General features: G+C 47.7%; 1 protein-coding gene across 4 annotated transcripts in view; it reads left to right on the top strand.

The window, feature by feature from the left end:
• The first annotated feature begins 13,048 nt into the window (after positions 1 to 13,048).
• The window catches only part of RAB11FIP5 (RAB11 family interacting protein 5), a 36,855-nt gene continuing 30,364 nt past the window's right edge, over positions 13,049 to 19,539 (top strand). The window contains exon 1 of one of the 4 annotated variants that reach the window (XM_081833671.1): positions 13,049 to 13,799. In XM_081833671.1, coding sequence (XP_081689797.1) covers positions 13,369 to 13,799 — 431 coding nt within the window. In that variant the 5' untranslated portion in view covers positions 13,049 to 13,368. The remainder of the gene's footprint in view (positions 13,800 to 19,539) is intronic. The other 3 variants (XM_081833673.1, XM_081833674.1, XM_081833675.1) reach the window with 3 other exon arrangements.

Below are 19,539 nucleotides of genomic sequence, written 5' to 3'. Positions count from 1 at the left end.
ATGAATTGGAACTCTAACTTTGTGTTTAATATTTATTACTATTATTTTTTAAAGTTTTTTACTTCTTTATTTTTAAGTAATCTGTATACCCAATGTGGGACTTGAACTCACAACCCCAAGATCAAGAGTTGCATGCTCTACCGACTGAGCCATCCAGGTGCTCCTATTACTATAGTTTTTTACAGATGGAAATTAAAGTTGTCCTTTTCCTACATATTAGAAATACCATCTTTATCACAGATTAAATTCTTTACACAAGTATAAGACTGTTTCCAGACTCTATTCTGTTCCTGCTGACCATTTGCCTGCTTCTGGCTCCACCCCACATTGTCTTTTTTTTTTTTTTTAAAGATTTTATTTTATTTATTTGACAGAGAGAAAGATAGAGCAGGAACACAAGCAGGGGGAGTGGGAGAGGGAGAAGCAGGCTTCCCGCCGAGCAGGGAGCCCGATGTGGGACTCGATCCCAGGACCCTGGGATCATGACCTGAGCTGAAGGCAGACGCTTAACGACTGAGCCACCCAGGCGCCCCACCCCACATTGTCTTAATCATTGCAGCTTTATAACACATGCCTGGTACCTGGTAGGCTCTCAACAAATACTTGTTACTCTCAACAAATACTTGTTATATTCTTCTGAATATACTTTAGAGTCAATAACGTCAAGTTATTTTAAAACCCACTGAGATTTTCTTTTCTTCTACTCTCAAACTCCTTGAGCAACTTTGTTTTAGGTATATCTTTTATTGATAATATATTTTTGCATTTTTAAACCGTATGTGAAAGTATTTTTTTGAGTCGGCCAGTTTCTCCTATTCAGTTATTGTTATAAAGATAGATAGATTTTCTCTTGTCATCTTTTATAATTTCAGATTGTTTTTTAATATGCCCTTGCTGCTTTCCATCATTTGCTTTCAGGTCTGTTTTCTTTATTGTTTCTCCCTACCCCCCAAAATTTGAAAAATGTATAACTTTTAAATATTAATCTTCATTTTTTAACTTTTTTTTTTTTTAGATTTTATTTATTTATTTGAGAGAGAGAATGAGAGATAGAGAGCACGAGAGGGAAGAGGGTCAGAGGGAGAAGCAGACTCCCTGCTCAGCAGGGAGCCCAATGTGGGACTCGATCCCAGGACCCTGGGATCATGACCTGAGCCGAAGGCAGTCGCTTAACCAACTGAGCCACCCAGGCGCCCTTCATTTTTTAACTTTTAAATAAATATCCTTAAGCCTGTATAACTGCAAAGAGGAGAAGTCACTCCTCTCAGAAACCAACAGAGCAAGCAGACAAAAAATAGAGATATTGAAGATCTAAAAATACAACTACTACATTTGAGGTATTAGGTATAATGGAATTCCACACCCAAGAGAGAATGAGAGAATTCATATTCTTTTTGAGCACAGGAAGAACATTTGCATTGGCCATAAAAGGAGCTGTAATAAATTTCACAGAATCAATTACATACCAGTAATGTCATCTGCCCATAATGCTCAAAATTATAAATTAATAACAAAAGTAAGGCTTAAAAGCACATACCTCTTGCAGTTTTGCTCACTCTGCTATCCCCCTCAGATCTGTCCTACCTTCCCTTCCCTCCTGGACTGGTAGATGACTCTCGGAAACTTGAAATTTTCACTCTACACAGCAATTCAGGTTCCCCAGGTCTCCTGAAAAACTTAGCTCCTAGGCCAACTTTCTTCATCTGGAACTCCTCCAGGTACCCAGCAGAAACAAAAGGGTCATCTTCTGACTTACTGGGATTTGCCCTTCTAAGAAGTTTTTAGTGGCAACTTCACACACAACCACCATCTATTGGCTTTCATCCCCATCTCCATGAAAAAGAAATAAGTAAGCTACAAATACTGTGGAAATTCCCCTTTTCTCTCTCCCTTACTCCCCTACCTCTTGGGCATGTTTTAGGCTTTTTGTTCATTTTGAAATCAACAAATATAATTGAGTACCTACTACATGTCAGGCACTGTGGAGGAAGCTGAGGATGGAGATGAATTAGACAATGTGGTCCCTGCTCTCATGGACCTTATGGGCAAGCAGGGAGAGAGATGTGAAAGCAAATAGCCACCCAAACCAGTATAGCGTTGCCCTTGGGGACAATAATGAGAGCCTGTGGTAAGGAGATTCTACCCAGCTAGGGAGGCCAGGCAAAGCTGGATTGACAGAGGGATGCTGGAATGATATCCACAGAAGAGTAGGAGCTACCTTGGCAAAGAGGAGAGGAGAGTGTGCCAGGCAGAAGAAACAGCAGTTGCAAAAGCCCTGTGGCAGAAGGGAGCAAGGTAAAATACAAGAGACTAGAAGGAGGACGGCTTGATTAGACCACTGTGAAGCAAGGAGAGGCTGTAGAGGTGGGTTGGCATCAGGTCATTTGGGTCTTGCTGGCCAGACTGAGGATGGCTGCCCTTATTCTAAAAGCAATGAGAAACCATTACAATTTTGTTTTGTTTTATTTTATTTTTAATTTGTTGTTAAATATAACACAAATTCTGAAAATCAAATAAAGCAAATACCTTTTAATGAATTACTATCAAGTAAACATCACAGGTGGGAGGAGATGAAGGAAACATGATGACCAAATACAGTATGGGATCCTGGACTGGAACCTGGGACAGAAAAAATTATGTTAATGGAAAAATTGGTGAAATCTGAATAAAGTTTGTAGCCTAGTTAATGATATTGTTGGTTTCTATTGGTTTCTTAGTTTGGACAAATGTATTTGTAAAATGTTAACATTAACAGAAGCTAGGTGAAGAGTGTACGGGAACTCTCTGTATTATCTTTGCAGCTTTTCTGTAAAATCTAGTATTATCCCAAAATTTAAAACAAAATTTTAAGGCATTGGCAGCCCAGACTGAATTGAAGGCTTATTATCGCACTCCAGCCTTCTCTGTTCCATTTGGTTTCTTCCTTCTTTCCCACACTCTTCTGTGACTCCAAACAGGCCACCTGGTGCCCACATCCAAATTCCTACTATCTAGTCTGTCCTCTTTAGCCACCAGGAGCTAGGAATGAAACCTAGGAATTTCTCCAGCAGGAGACCAAGGTGGTCAGAGGCTTCATTCATGCTTGGCCACTCTCAAGCTATAGGACCTTGAGAAAAACTCTTCCTTGCCTTGGTTTTAGTCATCTGTAAAATAAGCAAACTGTTCTCATGCATGTACCACCTTCATGATTTTTAATTGCCCTAGTCCTGGAATCATTTCTCAAAGGAGTCTTGTTCTTTTTCCTAAAGAATGATCCTTAGAAACCATGATCTGGGTGGTGGATGTGCTCATTGCTATTGGTGTGTTTACTAATTTTTTTAAAAGATTTTATTTATTTATTTTTGAGAGAGAGATCGAGCAGGGGGAGGAGCAGAGAGAGAAGGAGCAGACTCCGTGCTGAGCGCAGAGCCCAACGCGGGGCTCTATCTCACAACCCCGAGATCATGACCTGAGCCGAAACCAAGAGCCAGATGCTTAACTGACTGGGGCACCCAGGAACCCCAGTCTTATTTTTTAAAATGTATTTTAAAAAATACATTTACTTGTTTACTTGTTATGTTTACTTATTTTTTAAAATGTATTTTTCTTGTTTCTAGGTTCCTCTTCTAGCTCTTTTTTCCTTGCAATGTTCTTTTTGAAAAAACTGGATTGTTTATCCTGTGGTTTTCAGCAGGCTGGTTTTTGCTGATTGTATCTCTGAGTCATTCACATTTTTCTCTATCCATATAGTTCCTGTAAAGAGGCTTGATCAGATTCTGGTTAGACTTTTTGGACAAGACTACTTCATAGTTGGTGGTGTGTTCTTCTATTAGGAGGCATATAATTTCTGGTTATTTCTTTCGGTGTGATTCAGCAGCCATTGATAATCACTGCCTGGATCTACTTATTCATTAGGGGCTGGAGATGGTGATACTCCAATTCAGTCATTTCTTCTTCATTCATTTGCTGGAACACTTTCATAAAGAGAGCCTTCTCATTTACTATTTTGTTACCTAGTGTTACAATTCCTATAGAAGGGGCAGGATTCTTTCCCTTTATTTAGCGGTTTTCAAAATAAAGCAACATCTGTCAACCCATTGATCGCCAGGGTTGATTTGTCTAATCTGGCCAGCCAGATGGGTGTCCCCTTCCTCCCAGACCACTCCATGCGTGTGCCTTCTGAAGCCGTGCACTTGGTCTCTCAGTAGAATAGGATAACCTTTTCTGACAGAGAAGGACGATCCTTCTGTCAAGGGTGTATGAATAGCTGTACTAGAACCTCCAAAAATTTTTTCTTAGCATCTTCTCATGGTGAGAAATTTAACCTTAAAAAATCATTATGAAATCGTGGATTTAAATATATTTAATATATTTCAATCCATTGATCATTATCCTTGGTCGTGCTCTATTTATTGTACCTTTGGCCAGTGGAAGCTTCTCAAGTTGGCTTCTGAGTCCCTTCTGACAATCCTAGTAGTCTTTAATGGCTTTCCTCCATATGGCATCTGGGAAGCAGGCAAGAGGCAGATGCCCTCTGCAGCCTCTAGGTTTGGTAAGAGCACCTCTGCTTAGGCCCACCTTTGAAGAAGAAACACTACCTTCTAGGTTTCTGGTTAGAGCCTTGAGGGGTTCACCAAAGAGGGACTACAGAAGAAGGAGCTGCTGGAGGTGGGGAAGATGGTGAGTACAACTTTTAACTTTGTCGTGAGCTGAATTGTGTTCCTTACCAATTCCTGTGTTGAAGTCCTTACTCCCAGTACCTCGGATTGTGACTGTATTTGGAGAGCGGGCCTTTACAGAGGTGATTAAGGTAAAAATGAAGTCATATGGATGGGTCCTATCAAATCCAAAGTGACTGGTGTCCTTTATGAGAACAGAAGATTAGGACACAGACAGCACATAGACCCAGGGACAGCCATGTGAGAATGCAGCAAGGAAACGGCCACCTGCACGCCAAGGAGAGAGGTCTTGGAAGAAACTAACTTGTCAGCACCTTGATCTTGTACTTGTAGCCTCCAGAATTGTGAAAAAATAAGTTTGTGTGGTTTAAACCACCCAGTCTGTGGCATTTTGTTATGGCAGCCTTACCAAATTCATATGAACTTGTTGAGTTGGAAGCGTCTGTGGATGTTGCTTGGCAGTTGTAAGTGTGGATCTGGGGTTCAGGAAAGAGGACTGGGCTGGAAATAGACATGTGGGAGTTGGGAACACATACAGGGTGGATAAAACCATGTGTGTAGAGGTGAATCTCCAGGGAGAGTCTGAAGAGTGAAAAAAGGGAAGGCTGAGAAATAAACCAATGTTAAGAAATGGGGAAGAGAAGCCCTTGAAGGAGATCCAGAGGTAGTGGGTTGAGGGAGAGGCAGGAGCAAAAGCATGGAAGAATGGAGCCTGAGGCAGAGAGTGGGGTTGAGGGAGTTTGGAGAAGGCAGTGCTTAACTACTGAACGCCAAAGAGAGGTCAAGTAAGATAAGGACTGAAGGAAGGCCTTGGGATTTTGCAATCAGGAATGGGTGTTAGCATGGAGAGCCAGGCTGCAGTGGTTTGGGGTGTGAATGGAGAAGTGAGGGGAGAGAGACTAGGAGGGTAAATCATCTTCAGGAAACCTGATGGAGAGGAGGACATGACAGAGGCTGATAGTGAGAGGGAGTTTTCTCTGTTTTTCTTGGGAGGGACTTGAACATATTTATATGATGAGAGGAAGGAGCCAATGGATGAGAAATACCAAAATGAAGGAGGAGATGGAAACTGGACTGCCCCAAGGCGAAGAGAGGGAAAGGAAAGTAAGCACATAGGAACAGCTCTTCCTCCAAGATAGGAGAAATATAGGTGGTGATTGGTTTGTAGGTTTGGGGTAGGAATCTGGGAATGAACATTCACACAACTTTTTATGTGGATGCCTGTTTTCATTTCTGCTGGGTGTATATCTGTGTATTTCTATTCTGATGAAATTGCTGGGTCATATGATAACTCCCAAATTTAACTATTTGAGGAACCGCCAAACTGTTTTGCAAAGCATCTGCACCCTTTTGCATTCCCACCAGCAATGTATGAGGGCTCCAGTGTCTCCACATCCTGACAACACTTGTTATTATCTGTCCTTTTTTTTTTTTTTTTAAAGATTTTATTTATTTATTTGAGAGAGAGAATGAGATAGAGAGAGAGCGCGCATGAGAGGGGGGAGGGTCAGAGGGAGAAGCAGACTCCCTGCCGAGCAGGGAGCCCGATGCGGGACTCGATCCCGGGACTCCAGGATCATGACCTGAGCCGAAGGCAGTCGCTTAACCAACTGAGCCACCCAGGCGCCCTCTGTCCTTTTTGTTATATCCATTCTAGTGGGTATGAAGTGGTATCTCATTGTGGTTTTAATTTACATTTCCTAATGGCTAATGTTTTTGGTTTCTTTTCATGCGCATATTGGCCATTTGTCCATCTTCTTTAGGGAATATCTATTCAAATCATTTGCCCTTTTTTCAGGTTGGGTTATCTTTCTATTGTTGAACTGTGAGACTTCTTTATATATTCCAGATACTAGTCTCTTATCAGATGTATGATTTACAAATATTTTCTCCCATCCCGCAAATTATCTTTTTACTTTCTTAATGGTGTTCTTTGAAGCACAAAAGCTTTTAGTTTTGACGAAGTCTAGTTTATTATTTTCTATCTATTTTTTTTCTTTGGTTGCTTGCTTTTGGTGTTCTCTCTAAGAAGGCTTTACCTAACCCAAGGTCATGAAGATTTACTTCTTTTTCTTCTGAGGGTTTTATTGTTTTAGTGCTTCCATTTAGGTCTATGATCTATTTTGAGTTAATTTTTGTGTATGGTGGAAGGAAGGGGTTCAACTTAATTCTTTTGCATGTGAATTTCTAGCTGTCCCAGCACCAGTTGTTGAAAAGGCTCATCAAAGGTCTTGGCACCTTTGTTGAAAAATGAATTGGCCATAAATGTAAGGGTTTATTTCTAGACTCTCAATTCTTTTTTTTTTTTTTAAAGATTTTTAAATTTATTTTTCGACAGAGACAGTGAGAGAGGGAACACAAGCAGGGGGAGTGGGAGAGGGAGAAGCAGGCTCCCTGCTGAGCCAGGAGCCTTATGTGGGACTCGATCCCAGGACTTCAGGATCATGACCTGAGCCGAAGGCAGTTGCTTAACGACTGTGCCACCCAGGCACCCTGGAACCTCAATTTTATTCCACTGCTCTATATGTCTATCCTTATGCCAGTACCATACTGTCCTGATTTATAATTAAGTTTTGAAATCAGGAAGTATGAATCCCCCAACTTTTTCTTCTTTTTCAAGATTTATTTGGCAATTCTGAGTACCTTGCATTTCCATATGTTTTTTAGGACCAGCTTGTCACTTTCTTACAAAAATAGCAACTGGGATTTTGTTGGGGAATGTGTTGAATCTGTAGATCATTTGGAGGAGTATTGCTATCTTAACAATGTTGCCTTCCATCCATGAACATGGAATGTCTTTCCATTTATTTAGGTCTTTGTTAATTTCTTTCATTGATGTTTTATAGTTTTCAGTGTACAAGTTTTACACTTCTTTTGTTAAATTCATTTTTTAGTATTTTATTTTTTGATGCTCTTATAAATAGATTTTTTTTTAAAGATTTAGAGAGAGAGAGTGTGGTGGTGGGGGTGGAGGGGAGGGGCAGAGGGGGAGGAGAGAGAGAATCCCAAGCAGACTCCATGCTAGGTGTGGAGCACTATATGGGGTTCAATCCCAAGACCCTGACATCACTACCTGAGCTGAAACCAAGAGTCAGAGGCTTAACTGAATATACTACCCAGACACCCCTGGAATTGTTTTCTTAGTTTTATTTTCAATTATTTATTGCTAGTGTGTAGAAATATAATTGATTTTAATATTTTCACCCAGTATCCTGTAACCTTGCTGAACCCATTTATTAGTTCTAATAGTTTCTTAGCGGATTCCTTAGGATTGTCTATTTATAAGATAATCTGCAAATAGAGATAGCTTTATCCTTCCTTTCCAATCTGGATAGCTTTTATTTATTTTTCTTGCCTAATTGCCCTCGCTACAACCTCTAGCATAATACTGAATAGAAGTGGAGAGAGGACATCCTTATCTTATTCCAAATTTTAGGGAGTATACCATGATTTTAAATGGTTACTGTTTGTAATGATGCCAATTTTTCTCATAACAATTTCTCTTACAATTCCAAAAAGCATTAGATCTTAGGTGGATGAATACACATCCACCTAAGATGTGTGAGAGTAGCAATAAAATCTTTGAAAAAAAGAAATGAGTGAAGATTTGCTCTTCTATTGTAATAATGCATTAAAAAGGCAATGACAATTAAAACAGAATGGCACTGGCAGCAAGATAGAAATCTCAGTGGAATAGAACACAAAATTCAGACTCTGTCTACAGTATATATAAGAATGTATATGAGAAAACCAATGGCAAAGGGATAGTGTTTTGCAATAAGTATTGGGAAGCATGGACTGTTGTCGAGGGCGGGAGGGTTAGATTTTCAAATCACTCACTAAAATAGTATGTAGAAGAATTGAAAGATAATGAAAGAACAAAGAAAAAGACAAACAACTTAAAAGCGAGAGAAAATATGAGTGGATATTATTGGACCCGTGAGTGTGGAAGAACTTAACCTTGAAACAATAGAGGAAATTCAAGGATTTGACCACATAACTTACTTTGTCAAACTTATTTGCAAAAAATATAAAAGACAAAGTGTTATTCTTTTTTTTTTTTAAGATTTATTTATTGATTTGAGAGAGCGAGAATGAGAGAGAGAGAGTACATGAGAGGGGGGAGGGTCAGAGGGAGAAGCAGGCTCCTCGCTGAGCAGGGAGCCCGATGCGGGACTCGATCCTGGGACTCCAGGATCATGACCTGAGCCGAAGGCAGTTGCTTAACCAACTGAGCCACCCAGGCACCCAGTGTTATTCTTTTTTTAAAAAAAGATTTATTTATTTATTTGAGAGAGAGAGCGTGAGCATGAGCAGGGGGAGGGGCGGAGCCAGAGGGAGAAGCAGACTCCCCGCTGAGCAGGGAGCCAGATAATGCGGGGCTTGATCCTAGGACCCTGAGACCATGACCTGAGCCGAAGGCAGACACTTAACTGACTGAGCCACCCAGGCGCCCAAGACAAAGTGTTATTCTTAACATAGAAAGCGTTAATATAAATTAATAGGAAATTAAGACTTCAAAGAAAAATGAGCATGGAAGATAGACAATTCAGAGAATAGACAATTCAGTAAAAGGAAATATAAATGACTAATAACTGAAAAAATGTTCAATCTCATTGGCAATCAGAGGAATGCAAAAGAAACAAGGATGTACAAGTTTTTGCTTTCGGCCAAGATTTCTAAGGTGATAATACTCATTACTGCTTAGTGTGTGTTGAGATAGCTCTCATATTAACCCTATGAGTCGACTTCTGTTATTAGGCCCATTGTATAGATGCAGAAACTGAGACTTAGTGGAATTTAGTGATTTTCCTAAGTTTATAATGCTGGGGAGTGGTGGCATTAGAATCTGAACCTGGGTTGTGTGACTCTGTTATGGTGAGGGGCCCAGAAAACAGATGCTGGAAAGGAGAGGTAAAGAACAGGAAGAAATGTAGCCTAAAGAGCCAGGCAAAGATATTTGAAGTACCTATGTGGAAGGGCGAATGGGCTTTTATGGTACTGCAAAGAGAAGCAACAAGTGGAAATTATACAAAGGAGCACTTTTTTTATAGCAAGAACTATCCCTAATGGACTAGAGAGGCCCAGGAAGGCATGAGCACACCCAGCCCTAGGGAGGCAGAGGAAGCCAGAGTGTCCTCTGACTAACCCTCATGGCAGGCTGCAGGGGATGGGGGTGTTGGTGGTCTCATTTTTTGAGGAGGAAACACCCCTGGGTGGTCAAGACTTTAGTGTCTTCAGAGTTTTCTGCTCTTTTCTCAACCACAGATAGCTAAAAGACCCCGCCCCTTCCTCCTAGGGCCAAGTGACCTGCAGGGGAGCCCTGCCTGGCTTCACTGCCCTCCTATGGCTGCAATCCCAGGCCAGCAAGCCTGAGCTTGCCAAACTGCGTGGGCCAGGGCAGGAGGAAGGAGAGCGGGAGTAGCCCATCTGAGTTCTCTTTTGCCCTTTTCCTGCAGCCTTGCTACTCCATGGGGGAGGTGGGGGAGAGGGGGGAGGAGGCAGCCGCCTAGTCGCCTAGTCATGTTAGAGAACTAGGAAGCAGATGAAATGGAACCATTAAAGAAGGGTGACTAATATATGTTAGTTGCAGTTTGGTAAGGATGTCTTCATTTGCACAGCCCTTGGGGAATCCATTCTTTTTTTTTTTTTTTTAAAGATTTATTTATTTTTTTGAGAGAGCGAGAATGAGAGAGAGAGAGAGAGTACATGAGAGGGGGGAGGGTTAGAGGGAGAAGCAGGCTCCTCGCCGAGCAGGGAGCCGGATGCGGGACTCGATCCAGGGACTCCAGGATCATGACCTGAGCAGAAGGCAGTCGCTTAACCAGCTGAGCCACCCAGGCGCCCCGGGGAATCCATTCTTAAAGTTGGAGCTTCATCCTGAGTGCAACCCTGGTTAAGTTGGTTAACATTTTTTATACCTCAATTTCTTCATCTGTGAAGTGGGTATGACAACATTTCCTGCTTTATCAGCCCCAAATGATGCAGTGCCTATACGACCAACAGGCTAGTGTGAGAGCAGAGTGCCACAGGCAATAATCACTCAGACTTGAGTTCAAGTCCATTCTCTGCGATTTGCCATTTAGAAACTTGGAGAAAGTCACCCAAGCTGAGGGTAGCAATAGCACTTGCCTTAAAATGGTTGTCTTTAGGGGTCAACGAGACAATACATGTAAACGGTAGAACCAGGACTCCAAAGCCCATCACAGTTGCCTCACAACCATAACGCATACAAATCAACAGCAGAGTGTAGTGAAAAGATTTGATAGAAACACAACAAACTGTTAAGTGTTTATTTCTGGATGGTGAGGTTATGATCTATTTGTTTTTCCTTCTTTATATTTTTCTGTATTTTCCAAGTTACTTTTATAATCAAAAGAAAAGCTGTGTATGATGTTCACATGCCTTGAGATCATTTGTGATGGTCTCCACTGCATTAAAATCTTTGACCATATTTTCTCACACAATCTTTTCAGCAACTGCTTGAAGTAGGCATCATTATCCCTATTTTCTAGATGAGGAAATGAGGCTGGTAGAGATTAGAGAACTGGTTTAATCTTCAGGTCTTTTTGCTGCTAAGTGGCAGACAGCCACAGTCCATAGGCAGATCTGGCCGTCCCAAAGATAGGTGCTGTGCACAGGCCTGTTGGACCGTGGGGCTCAGTGCCCAGGACCCCTCCACCCCAGTTTTCAGAAAGCAGGGGCAAGGTGGCAGGCTGTCAGGATTGGGCCTGTGGTGGGTGTGTTCCCCCGGATCCCCAGTGACTGGTTCCCTCCATCCATATTCTGCTGGAGAACATGGCCAGCAGAGTTGGGATTCTTCCTCTTTCACTGCACGGGAAGTCAAGGGGGGTACTGCAGAGAGTATTCCCAGGAAGAAACACAGGTTTCCACCATAAAGGTAACCAATAGAGGAACTAAAAATAATAGGATAACCACACAAAATGGAGGGAGGGAAGTGGGTGTGAGACATACCATCTATCACAGCAGGAAGGCAATAGATAATGGCGTTCCTGCTAAATCCATCTGTGTAAGCATTTTAGGTAGAGAGATGGAGGTACCCACCAGGCTTGAAAACCCCAATAACCGTAAGTGGATTTTCTTTGGATCCAGGGGTGAGAGGGAGACTTTTGCTTTTCATCATAAGTGCTTCTGTCCTATTTGATTTTTTTTTTAGCTGTATGTGTTATATTTTATTTAAAAATTATGATTTTAAAAGTACAGGCTATGGGGTCATCTGTGTGGATTCACGTACCACCTTTGCCAATTTTGGATCTTGGGCAGTTTAGCCTCTCTAAGCTGCAATTTAATCTTCCGGAAAACAGGAATAAAAATCACACTCACGGGGCCCTGGGTGGCTCAGTCGTTAAGCGTCTGCCTTGGGCTCAGGTCATGATCCCAGGGTCCTGGGATCGAGCCCCGCATCGGGCTCCCTGCTCCGCAGGAAGCCTTCTTCTCCCTCTCCCACTCCCCCTGCTTGTGTTCCCTCTCTCGCTGTCTCTCTCTCTCTGTCAAATAAAATCTTTAAAAAAAAAAAAAAATCACACTCACCCAGAGGGTTGCTCTGAGGATAAAGTGAGGTAATGTATATAAAGTACATGGGCCAGCACTGGCCGAAATTCAGCATCTATAATTACTAACCATTGCTATCATTATTAATAATAAACCAAGCGTTAAGACACTGTGATTTGCAGAGAGGCACATAGTAGGCACTTAATGGGTGGAAGGGATTGTTTCAAACCCTCTCTCCTGAGCCCATAATTTCCGCCAACCGGTGACGCAGGAGCCCCAGCTTAAATGATGTGGTTACTTATTTATTCATCACCCGGCTCTCCACCGCAGCGTCCGCTGAGGGCGAGCCCAGCCCTCCGGCCTCCCGCGGCCGCGGTCTCGCCGCATCATTGGGATCCTGAAGCGCGCGGAGGTTGGAAGCGGCGGCAGCTCACCGGCTTCCAGCTCGCTGATGCGCGACTGTCACGTGCCGGAGGGGGACTCAGTTCTGGTTTCACGCAGCATCTTCCCGGGCAGGGGCGGACTGGAGGACCCGGAGAGCGGCTCGAGATGAGGGGGGTAGCGGGGTCCCGCCCCACACCCACTTGCCCGAGCCAAGGGGATGGCCATCCCAGGAGGGGCGGGCCGGGACAGTTTTAGGGCAGGGCTTTCGGAGCAGGGACATCTCGAAGAAAGATTTGGGATTGGCCAGGAGACGCGGAGCGGGCTTTTCATACCCGGCAGAGGGTGCCGAGCTCCCGCAAGCGAGGTGGGGTTCCGCGGGCGCCCCCAGCCCGGGGCGGGGCCAACGCGGGAGCTCCGCCCACCCCTCTGCGGAGGCCGCACGCCCCACCCCTTAGTCCCCGTCGCCCTCTTCAGCTGCAGGCGGGTGTGCGGAGGCCGGTGCCAGGGCGCGACAGCTAGCGCCCCCGCCGCACCGCCGCACTGCCGCACCGCCTCGCGGGTCTGGGTCGCGGGGCGGGGCGGGGCGGGGCGGGAGGCGGGGCGCTGACGTCGCGGCGCGGCGGGCGGCCGGGGAGACGGGGAGGTGGCTGCCAGCTCGGCCCAGCCCAGCCCGCAGCTGCGGCGGCCGGGTGGCGGCGGCGGCGTGGCGCTCGGAGCCGGCTCCTGACCGCCCTCCGCCGCTGCCCGGCTCCTCTCACGGTCCCCGTGTCTGTGCCCGCGTCTGCCGGCCTCGTCCGCCGCCGCCTCCTCCGCCATGGCCCTGGTGCGGGGCGCCGAGCCCGCGGCGGGGCCCTCCCGCTGGCTACCCACGCACGTCCAGGTGACTGTGCTGCGGGCCCGCGGGCTGCGGGGCAAGAGCTCGGGAGCGGGCAGCACCAGCGACGCGTACACGGTGATCCAGGTGGGCCGCGAGAAGTACAGCACGTCGGTGGTGGAGAAGACGCCGGGCTGCCCGGAGTGGCGCGAGGAGTGCTCTTTCGAGCTGCCGCCCGGTGCCCTGGACGGCCTGCTGCGGGCGCAGGAGGCCGATGCGGGCCCGGCTCCCTGGGCCGCGGGCTCCGCCGCCGCCTGCCAGCTGGTGCTCACCACCATGCACCGCTCGCTCATCGGCGTCGACAAGTTCCTGGGCCAGGCCACGGTGGCGCTGGATGAGGTCTTCGGCGCAGGCCGCGCCCAGCATACGCAGTGAGTGAGGGGCGCCGAGGGCGCGGAAACGGTTAAAGGAGAGCTCGCTGGGCGGGGCTGGCGGGGGAGCGGGACCCCGAACCTCTGGCCGGGGCGGTGCGCCCTTTGCCGCGAGCTCAAGGGCGTAAACCGACCAGTTGCTCTTTTGCATTTTGGGTCCCCTTCTGATCCCCTTCCTTGCGACAGTCTGTGTTTGGTTGCTGGCGTGTCCTTGCGAAGTCTAGGGGGAGGTATGATTGGTGGCCTAGCTTTAGGAGTAGATTGCCAAGTAAAGTTAGGAGTGGGATCCAGAGGCCCTTGGACTGTGGAAACCTCAAGAAGGAAAATTTAGGGGCCATTCTTAGGGCCTCCGGGCCTGTCTCCCTTTCCTGGAAGGGGAGGGGCACTGCAGCCGCCTGCCCCAAGCCGGGCCCGCGGGGAGTGGGGGAAGGAAGGTGCAGTGTTCTACTTGAGGGCGAGATTGACCGGAGATGCCCCACCAAATCTGGAGACTGCAGAGGGCATCTGCTTTTTGCCTGGTATTTGGATGCCCTCTGCCACCTAGAGACAGATGCCTCTGGAGCCCTGCCCCTCTGTGTCCCTGTTCTGAAAGCAGGAGAGCCTCCTAACTAAAGGAAGGAAACCCTTCGGTCAGCCTTCAAGTGTCCTGCCTGTCCTGCTTGAGGTGAAGGCAGCGTCATGGTTAATGCACAGCAGGAGATAATCTCCCAGCCACTTCCACCTAGAAGGGCCTGTGCGTTTTTAAATCATTTATCTTGGCAGTGTTTAACCTTCCCAGTGTTAAGATCAAGGCTTCAGACTTGGAGCCCCATTTCCTGTTTGGACTTGGGCAGGATCTGAAAGCCAGTCCCCAGGGCTGACCACCTGCTGTGGATCATTTAAAGGGTTAACTGGGGTGAAACCTCCCCTGGACCCAGTGGGCCATGGATGGGGAGGGTAAGGGGATGGGGGCAGGGGCGTGTCCTAGGTGGGGACAGGTGCTGGAAAGGTTTGCCCATGTGGAATGGCATCTGAGTAAATCTAGGAAGGCTTGTTGGAGGAGAAGGATGAGCCTGGTGCAGACCCATAAGAGAGAAGGATTTGGTTAGAAAGGATCTGACCTTGAACATTTTTCAAAACATGTGTAGAAAAGGGCGTTGGTGGCTCTGCGGCCTGGAGTGGGAAGCTGGTTAGCATAGGGCAGGTTCCAGGCAGGGCTGTGACCTGGCTCCATCTCCCCCGCCCCTGGCCTTTTCCTCTCCTTTTCTCCTGACTTGCTGTTTGGTTGCTGGGTGTGGAATCATGTGGTATAGTTTGGCCCTTGTTTTGTTTTTTTCCCCTCCCCTTTTCTGTCCTCTCCTTCCTTTCTGGCTGAGGGAAGCCAAGGGGCTGGGGGTGGGGCAGAAAGCTCTCCTTTGGGTCTCTTAGCCCTTTCTTTTCCCAAAGCGGCTCCTGTTCCCAAATTCATTCCACCCCTTTCCTTCCTAGTCCTTCAGTCTCCACCACTCAGCTAATCTGACCAGACTGGTAGATGACACCCCTGGTGGCTGAGGGACCGGGACGACAGGCTTGTGGGGAAAGGCCTTTGTGATTTGTGAAGTCAGTGACTTAGGGTGGGGGGAGCTTTGATTCTTTTTCAGTTTCTGCCCTTGCTTTCTTCTTGGCCTTTGGATCTTCCGTAGTTGAACTGTCAGTGCTTGTAGGCCCAGGTGGGCCTATTTTCAGCCAAGGACAGTCCCTCTTGGAGAATTTGACTTGCCACCCCTTGATCTGAAGGGGAGCCTTAATTTACTTTATAGAAGTCATCTTTCCCACCAGGATCTTTCTGCACCTACCCGCTGCTTTCCTCTGTTGCGTTGACCCGGGTAATTTATAGAACCTGGAGGGGGCAGGAGAGGAGAGGGGCACTCCTGGTGGGCAGAGGAAAAGTCCGTGAAATCTGCCTGATCTTCCAGGACCTCACAGTGTACCTACTGACAGAGGGTGGGGGGTGCCCCCACCTCCCACCTCTGATTTTAATGGCCACTCCTGGTGACATTTCCTGGGAGCACCCTGGAGTGAGCTACTAAGATAGTGAGTCTCCACATTCCCCAGTGGAGAGAGGGCAAGATGGAGAGGACCAGGGTGTACCCTCGTCAGCTTTGGATAATGGTGGAAAATAACAGTATTCACTCTAACGCCAGGAGCCAGCTGTGGTGGTCTCTGGGAAGAGAGATGGCAGCCCTGTGTCGCCAAGACAGAACCTGACTGGGGAAGGGCAGCCTCATGGTTACAAGGAGGGGGCTGTGGAGTTGCAAGAAATAGATTCCGGTCTCAAACTCGCCTTCTGGTGAGTCAAGTAAACTCTTGGTGCCTCAGTTTTCTCATCTGTCAGATGGGGCTAGTGTTACAAGATTGATGTAAGGCCTGAAATGAGAATGCAGTTAAAGCACCTAGGCGTGGCTGCTGGTCACTGAATAGCAGTGATGGTGGAGGGAGGTTTTTGGTAACAGTGTCTGGTAGCTCTGGTCAGGAAGATGTCCCCTATCCTTGAAGAGCCTGTCATGTGATGGGGTTGGGCGGGGAGACTATACAGAACTTAGAGCCTGAGTCTGGGAAAGCCCCAGTACCGTGGGTGGCAAAGTACATACAGCAGTAGGAGAGCTCCTGACGAAATAGGCCGGCCCTTTGCAGGCCTCCATTCTCTTGGCTGCTAGAGGTTTGAGAGCTAGGGCTGGGCTTGGGAGGCCTCTCAGTGCTCACGCCAGGCTTGGGTCAGCTTGCAGCCCTCCCCAGCAGCCTGGGCTGGAGCTGCCCCTGCCCTCTCGGGAAGGCAGGACCGCCCAGTGTCTCTGAAAGTGGAGATGGCTTTCATTCCCAGTTCTGTGACTTACTAGCAGGCAAGTTACTTAACCTGTTTCCTCCTTTCTACAAAGGCCACAATAATAATTATGGAATTATAAGATTAAATAAGACCATGTCTGTAAAGGCCTTAGTATAGTTCCAGACCTAGAGCAAGCCTTCAAAGAGTGGGTGTTGTGGTTACTCTGAGGACCCTGCTTTGCGCAATGATGGTGGTGGGGTGGGTGGTGCGAGACACTTCAACAGCCCCTGATACTCCTTTGTCAAGGGGTGCTCTTTGAGGTGAGGGATTTCACCAGAGGCTTCCAAATAACTGAAGAGGAAATTCTCAAAGCAAAATTTAACATAATACATGAGGAAACTCGTTATAACCGTCTCCCCTCAGTTAAGCCATACATGGATCATCATGGGTCTGAAAATCCCAAGATGATTCTCCACTATTTCCTTTCTGGTTTTTATCTCCAGTAGTACCCTTGGTGGGTACTTTGTGTGGAGGGGGTGTTATGTGTGGGTAAGAGAGTCCCTGCTATAAAGAACCCCCATCTTGGGCCCATCAGATTGATGGTTAGAGCCTTTGGGAAGCCTGAGTCTGGGCTTAATTTGGGTTGGGACTAGTTTGTCTTTTTCCATCCCAAAGAGTAAAGCTCTTGGGCAGGCTGCTAACTGTGGCACCCTGAGAGGCTTTGTCGGCCCTGGTCAGACCTGGGCCATTGATTTTATGGAGGGCTTCCAGGAGGCCTGTGGCCCAGGACCACCGAGGTTTGAGACTATAGTCTTCTGCCTGACTCATCATGGTGGCCTGAGATCCCCTGGAGGGTGATGGGTTTGGGGGCACTCGGAGAGGCACCTGAGGGAAAATGGGGCCTGCTGGCTTAAGTTTGGGATGGTTTTTGAGGGTTTCCATTCATCTCTCAGCCTCCAGATAGCGTGTACATTCCTGTGCACGTGACCCCTCTCTCCACTGGTTTCCAGATGTGACTGCTCCTCAGGAAGCAGCTGAGGCCATAAGGGTCCTGGGTCCAACCCTAAGTTTCGGCTCCAGCTCCAACCCCAGACCTGTGGGGCTGCTGGGGAAGTCTGCTTTGGCTGTGTGTGTGTGGCAGGGGTGGGGGTGGAGGGTGGGGGAAGGGTGTGGCCATATTTAAAAGTCAGTCATTAGGATGCAGGAGGCTCCAACTCCCTTAGTTATGAGGTAGTTTTTATTTGGGGTTGCTTGAGCAGCCGTGGCTGGGGGGGGAGGGGAGGGGTAGGAAGTGACTCCTCCGTCAGACCGGGCGGCCCCTGGTTGGCACAGCAGCTTCGTCTTCCCTCTGCATCTTTCCCTGGGTGGGAACCCCATCTCTGCCCTAGTCTCCTCTCCCTGTAGCCAGCCAGGAATAGGCCTCCCTCAGCAGATCCTCCCCCCAGGCGACCCTGAGGGCTGTCCTTTCCTCTGACGGGGGCTGCCTGCTCCACTTGTTATCGCTGCTTCCCTGGTGCTGTGACGCTCTTGCCCATGCTAAATGACCAGTCTGGCCTTGTCCAGATGTTTCCCCTGCCCTTCCCACCCTGCACTGGGACAGATAATTAACACAATGACAGGAGCTCTCTGTGCTCTCTGGAATCAGGATCTATTTTTTCCTTGTACGGGGCCAATCCTCTGCAAAATGGTAGTCATGAAGAAGCTTTGCCCTTTTCCACAGCCAAGTAAAAAAAAAAAAAAAGTCCACACTGTGGGTCCTTTATACACCTGGCAGTCCTGCCAGGGAAAGAGTCTAATGGCTTTGCTCTTACTGAGCTGGCCAAGAACCCCTTAGGTTATTTCTTCCCTCAGGAAGGATGGCAGCCAGCGAGGGGAGCTGAGCGTGGCAGGTCGGGCTGAGGCCTGGCTGTGGGGCTGGGCCTGGGCCTCTCCCTAGTGAGCCGTAAGCAAGCAGGGACTCAAGCCGGGACTCCGCAAGAACCAGAGGAGCTGCCCAGGGGAGGGGCTTTGTCACAGGCCACCTCGACCTTCAGCTGACCCAGGGGTTGGGGTGGGGGTTGGTGGGGGGGTAGCACAGCCCTTGCTCATGGAGTTCTAATGTCAGAGCTAGCAGAGAACTTAGCCCTGTGGGGACTGAGGCTGGAGAGGGGTGGGGCTCTGTGTGGTCTCTGTTAGGCCCTGGCAGCCCACAGAGCTGTAGGATTTAGGGTAAGGGAGAGATGGCATTTGGGGCCCTGTGTGCATCCCTGGGTTTCTGTGGAAGTGCCTGTGGGGTTTTAGAGAGAGGGACATTTCTGCTGGGATAGGGGAGGGGGCCTCGGGTCTTGTCTGTGGACCTGGAGGGGCAGTCTCATCCAAAGGCTTTTCTGGAGAGCCTACGCAGAGGCCTACAGGGGCCACTGGGTGGGGTGGGGTGGGTTCGGAGGAGGGGAGGACGTGGATATCCCAGCCTGCATGCCTAGAAGGTGTGGCTTTGCTAGGAGGATGAACCCCACATTTGGAGGAAGGGCTGTAGGCAAGTGCTGTATTTTCAGGCCTTGCCAGGGAGCGCTGGAGAGGCTCAGAACAGACAGAGCTACCAGGCTTAGCTGTGGTCAGGGGCGCCTCCTTGAGGAAGAGACATACACCACCCTGGCAGCACGTGGCACTCTGTCTTGGGGGGCTGTTATTGCCTCGTTAGCGAGGCATACCATCCATGAAGCCCTTTCTCTGTGCTGCCACTGTTCTAAGGACTTACCTTAGCTCACGGGAACCCCTTGAGGTATAGGTACTGTTACTGGGTTTAACAGTTGGAGAAACAAAGGCACAGAGAGGTGAAGTGACTTTTCTAAAGGCACACAGTAGAAGGCAGAGTCAGGATTTGGACCCAGCCACCCAAGCTTCAGATTCAGTGCTCTTCATCACCACTCTGTGCTGCCCAACCTCAGTTTCCCCCCATATCTTCCATGAGCTAGCTCT

This window comes from Leptonychotes weddellii, chromosome 10 (genome assembly GCF_054177405.1).
Source record: "Leptonychotes weddellii isolate Sample4059 chromosome 10, ASM5417740v2, whole genome shotgun sequence".
In the NCBI taxonomy this organism is placed as follows: domain Eukaryota; kingdom Metazoa; phylum Chordata; class Mammalia; order Carnivora; family Phocidae; genus Leptonychotes; species Leptonychotes weddellii.
Note: the sequence above shows the minus strand (reverse complement) of the source record. Positions and strands in the feature narration are given on the sequence as shown.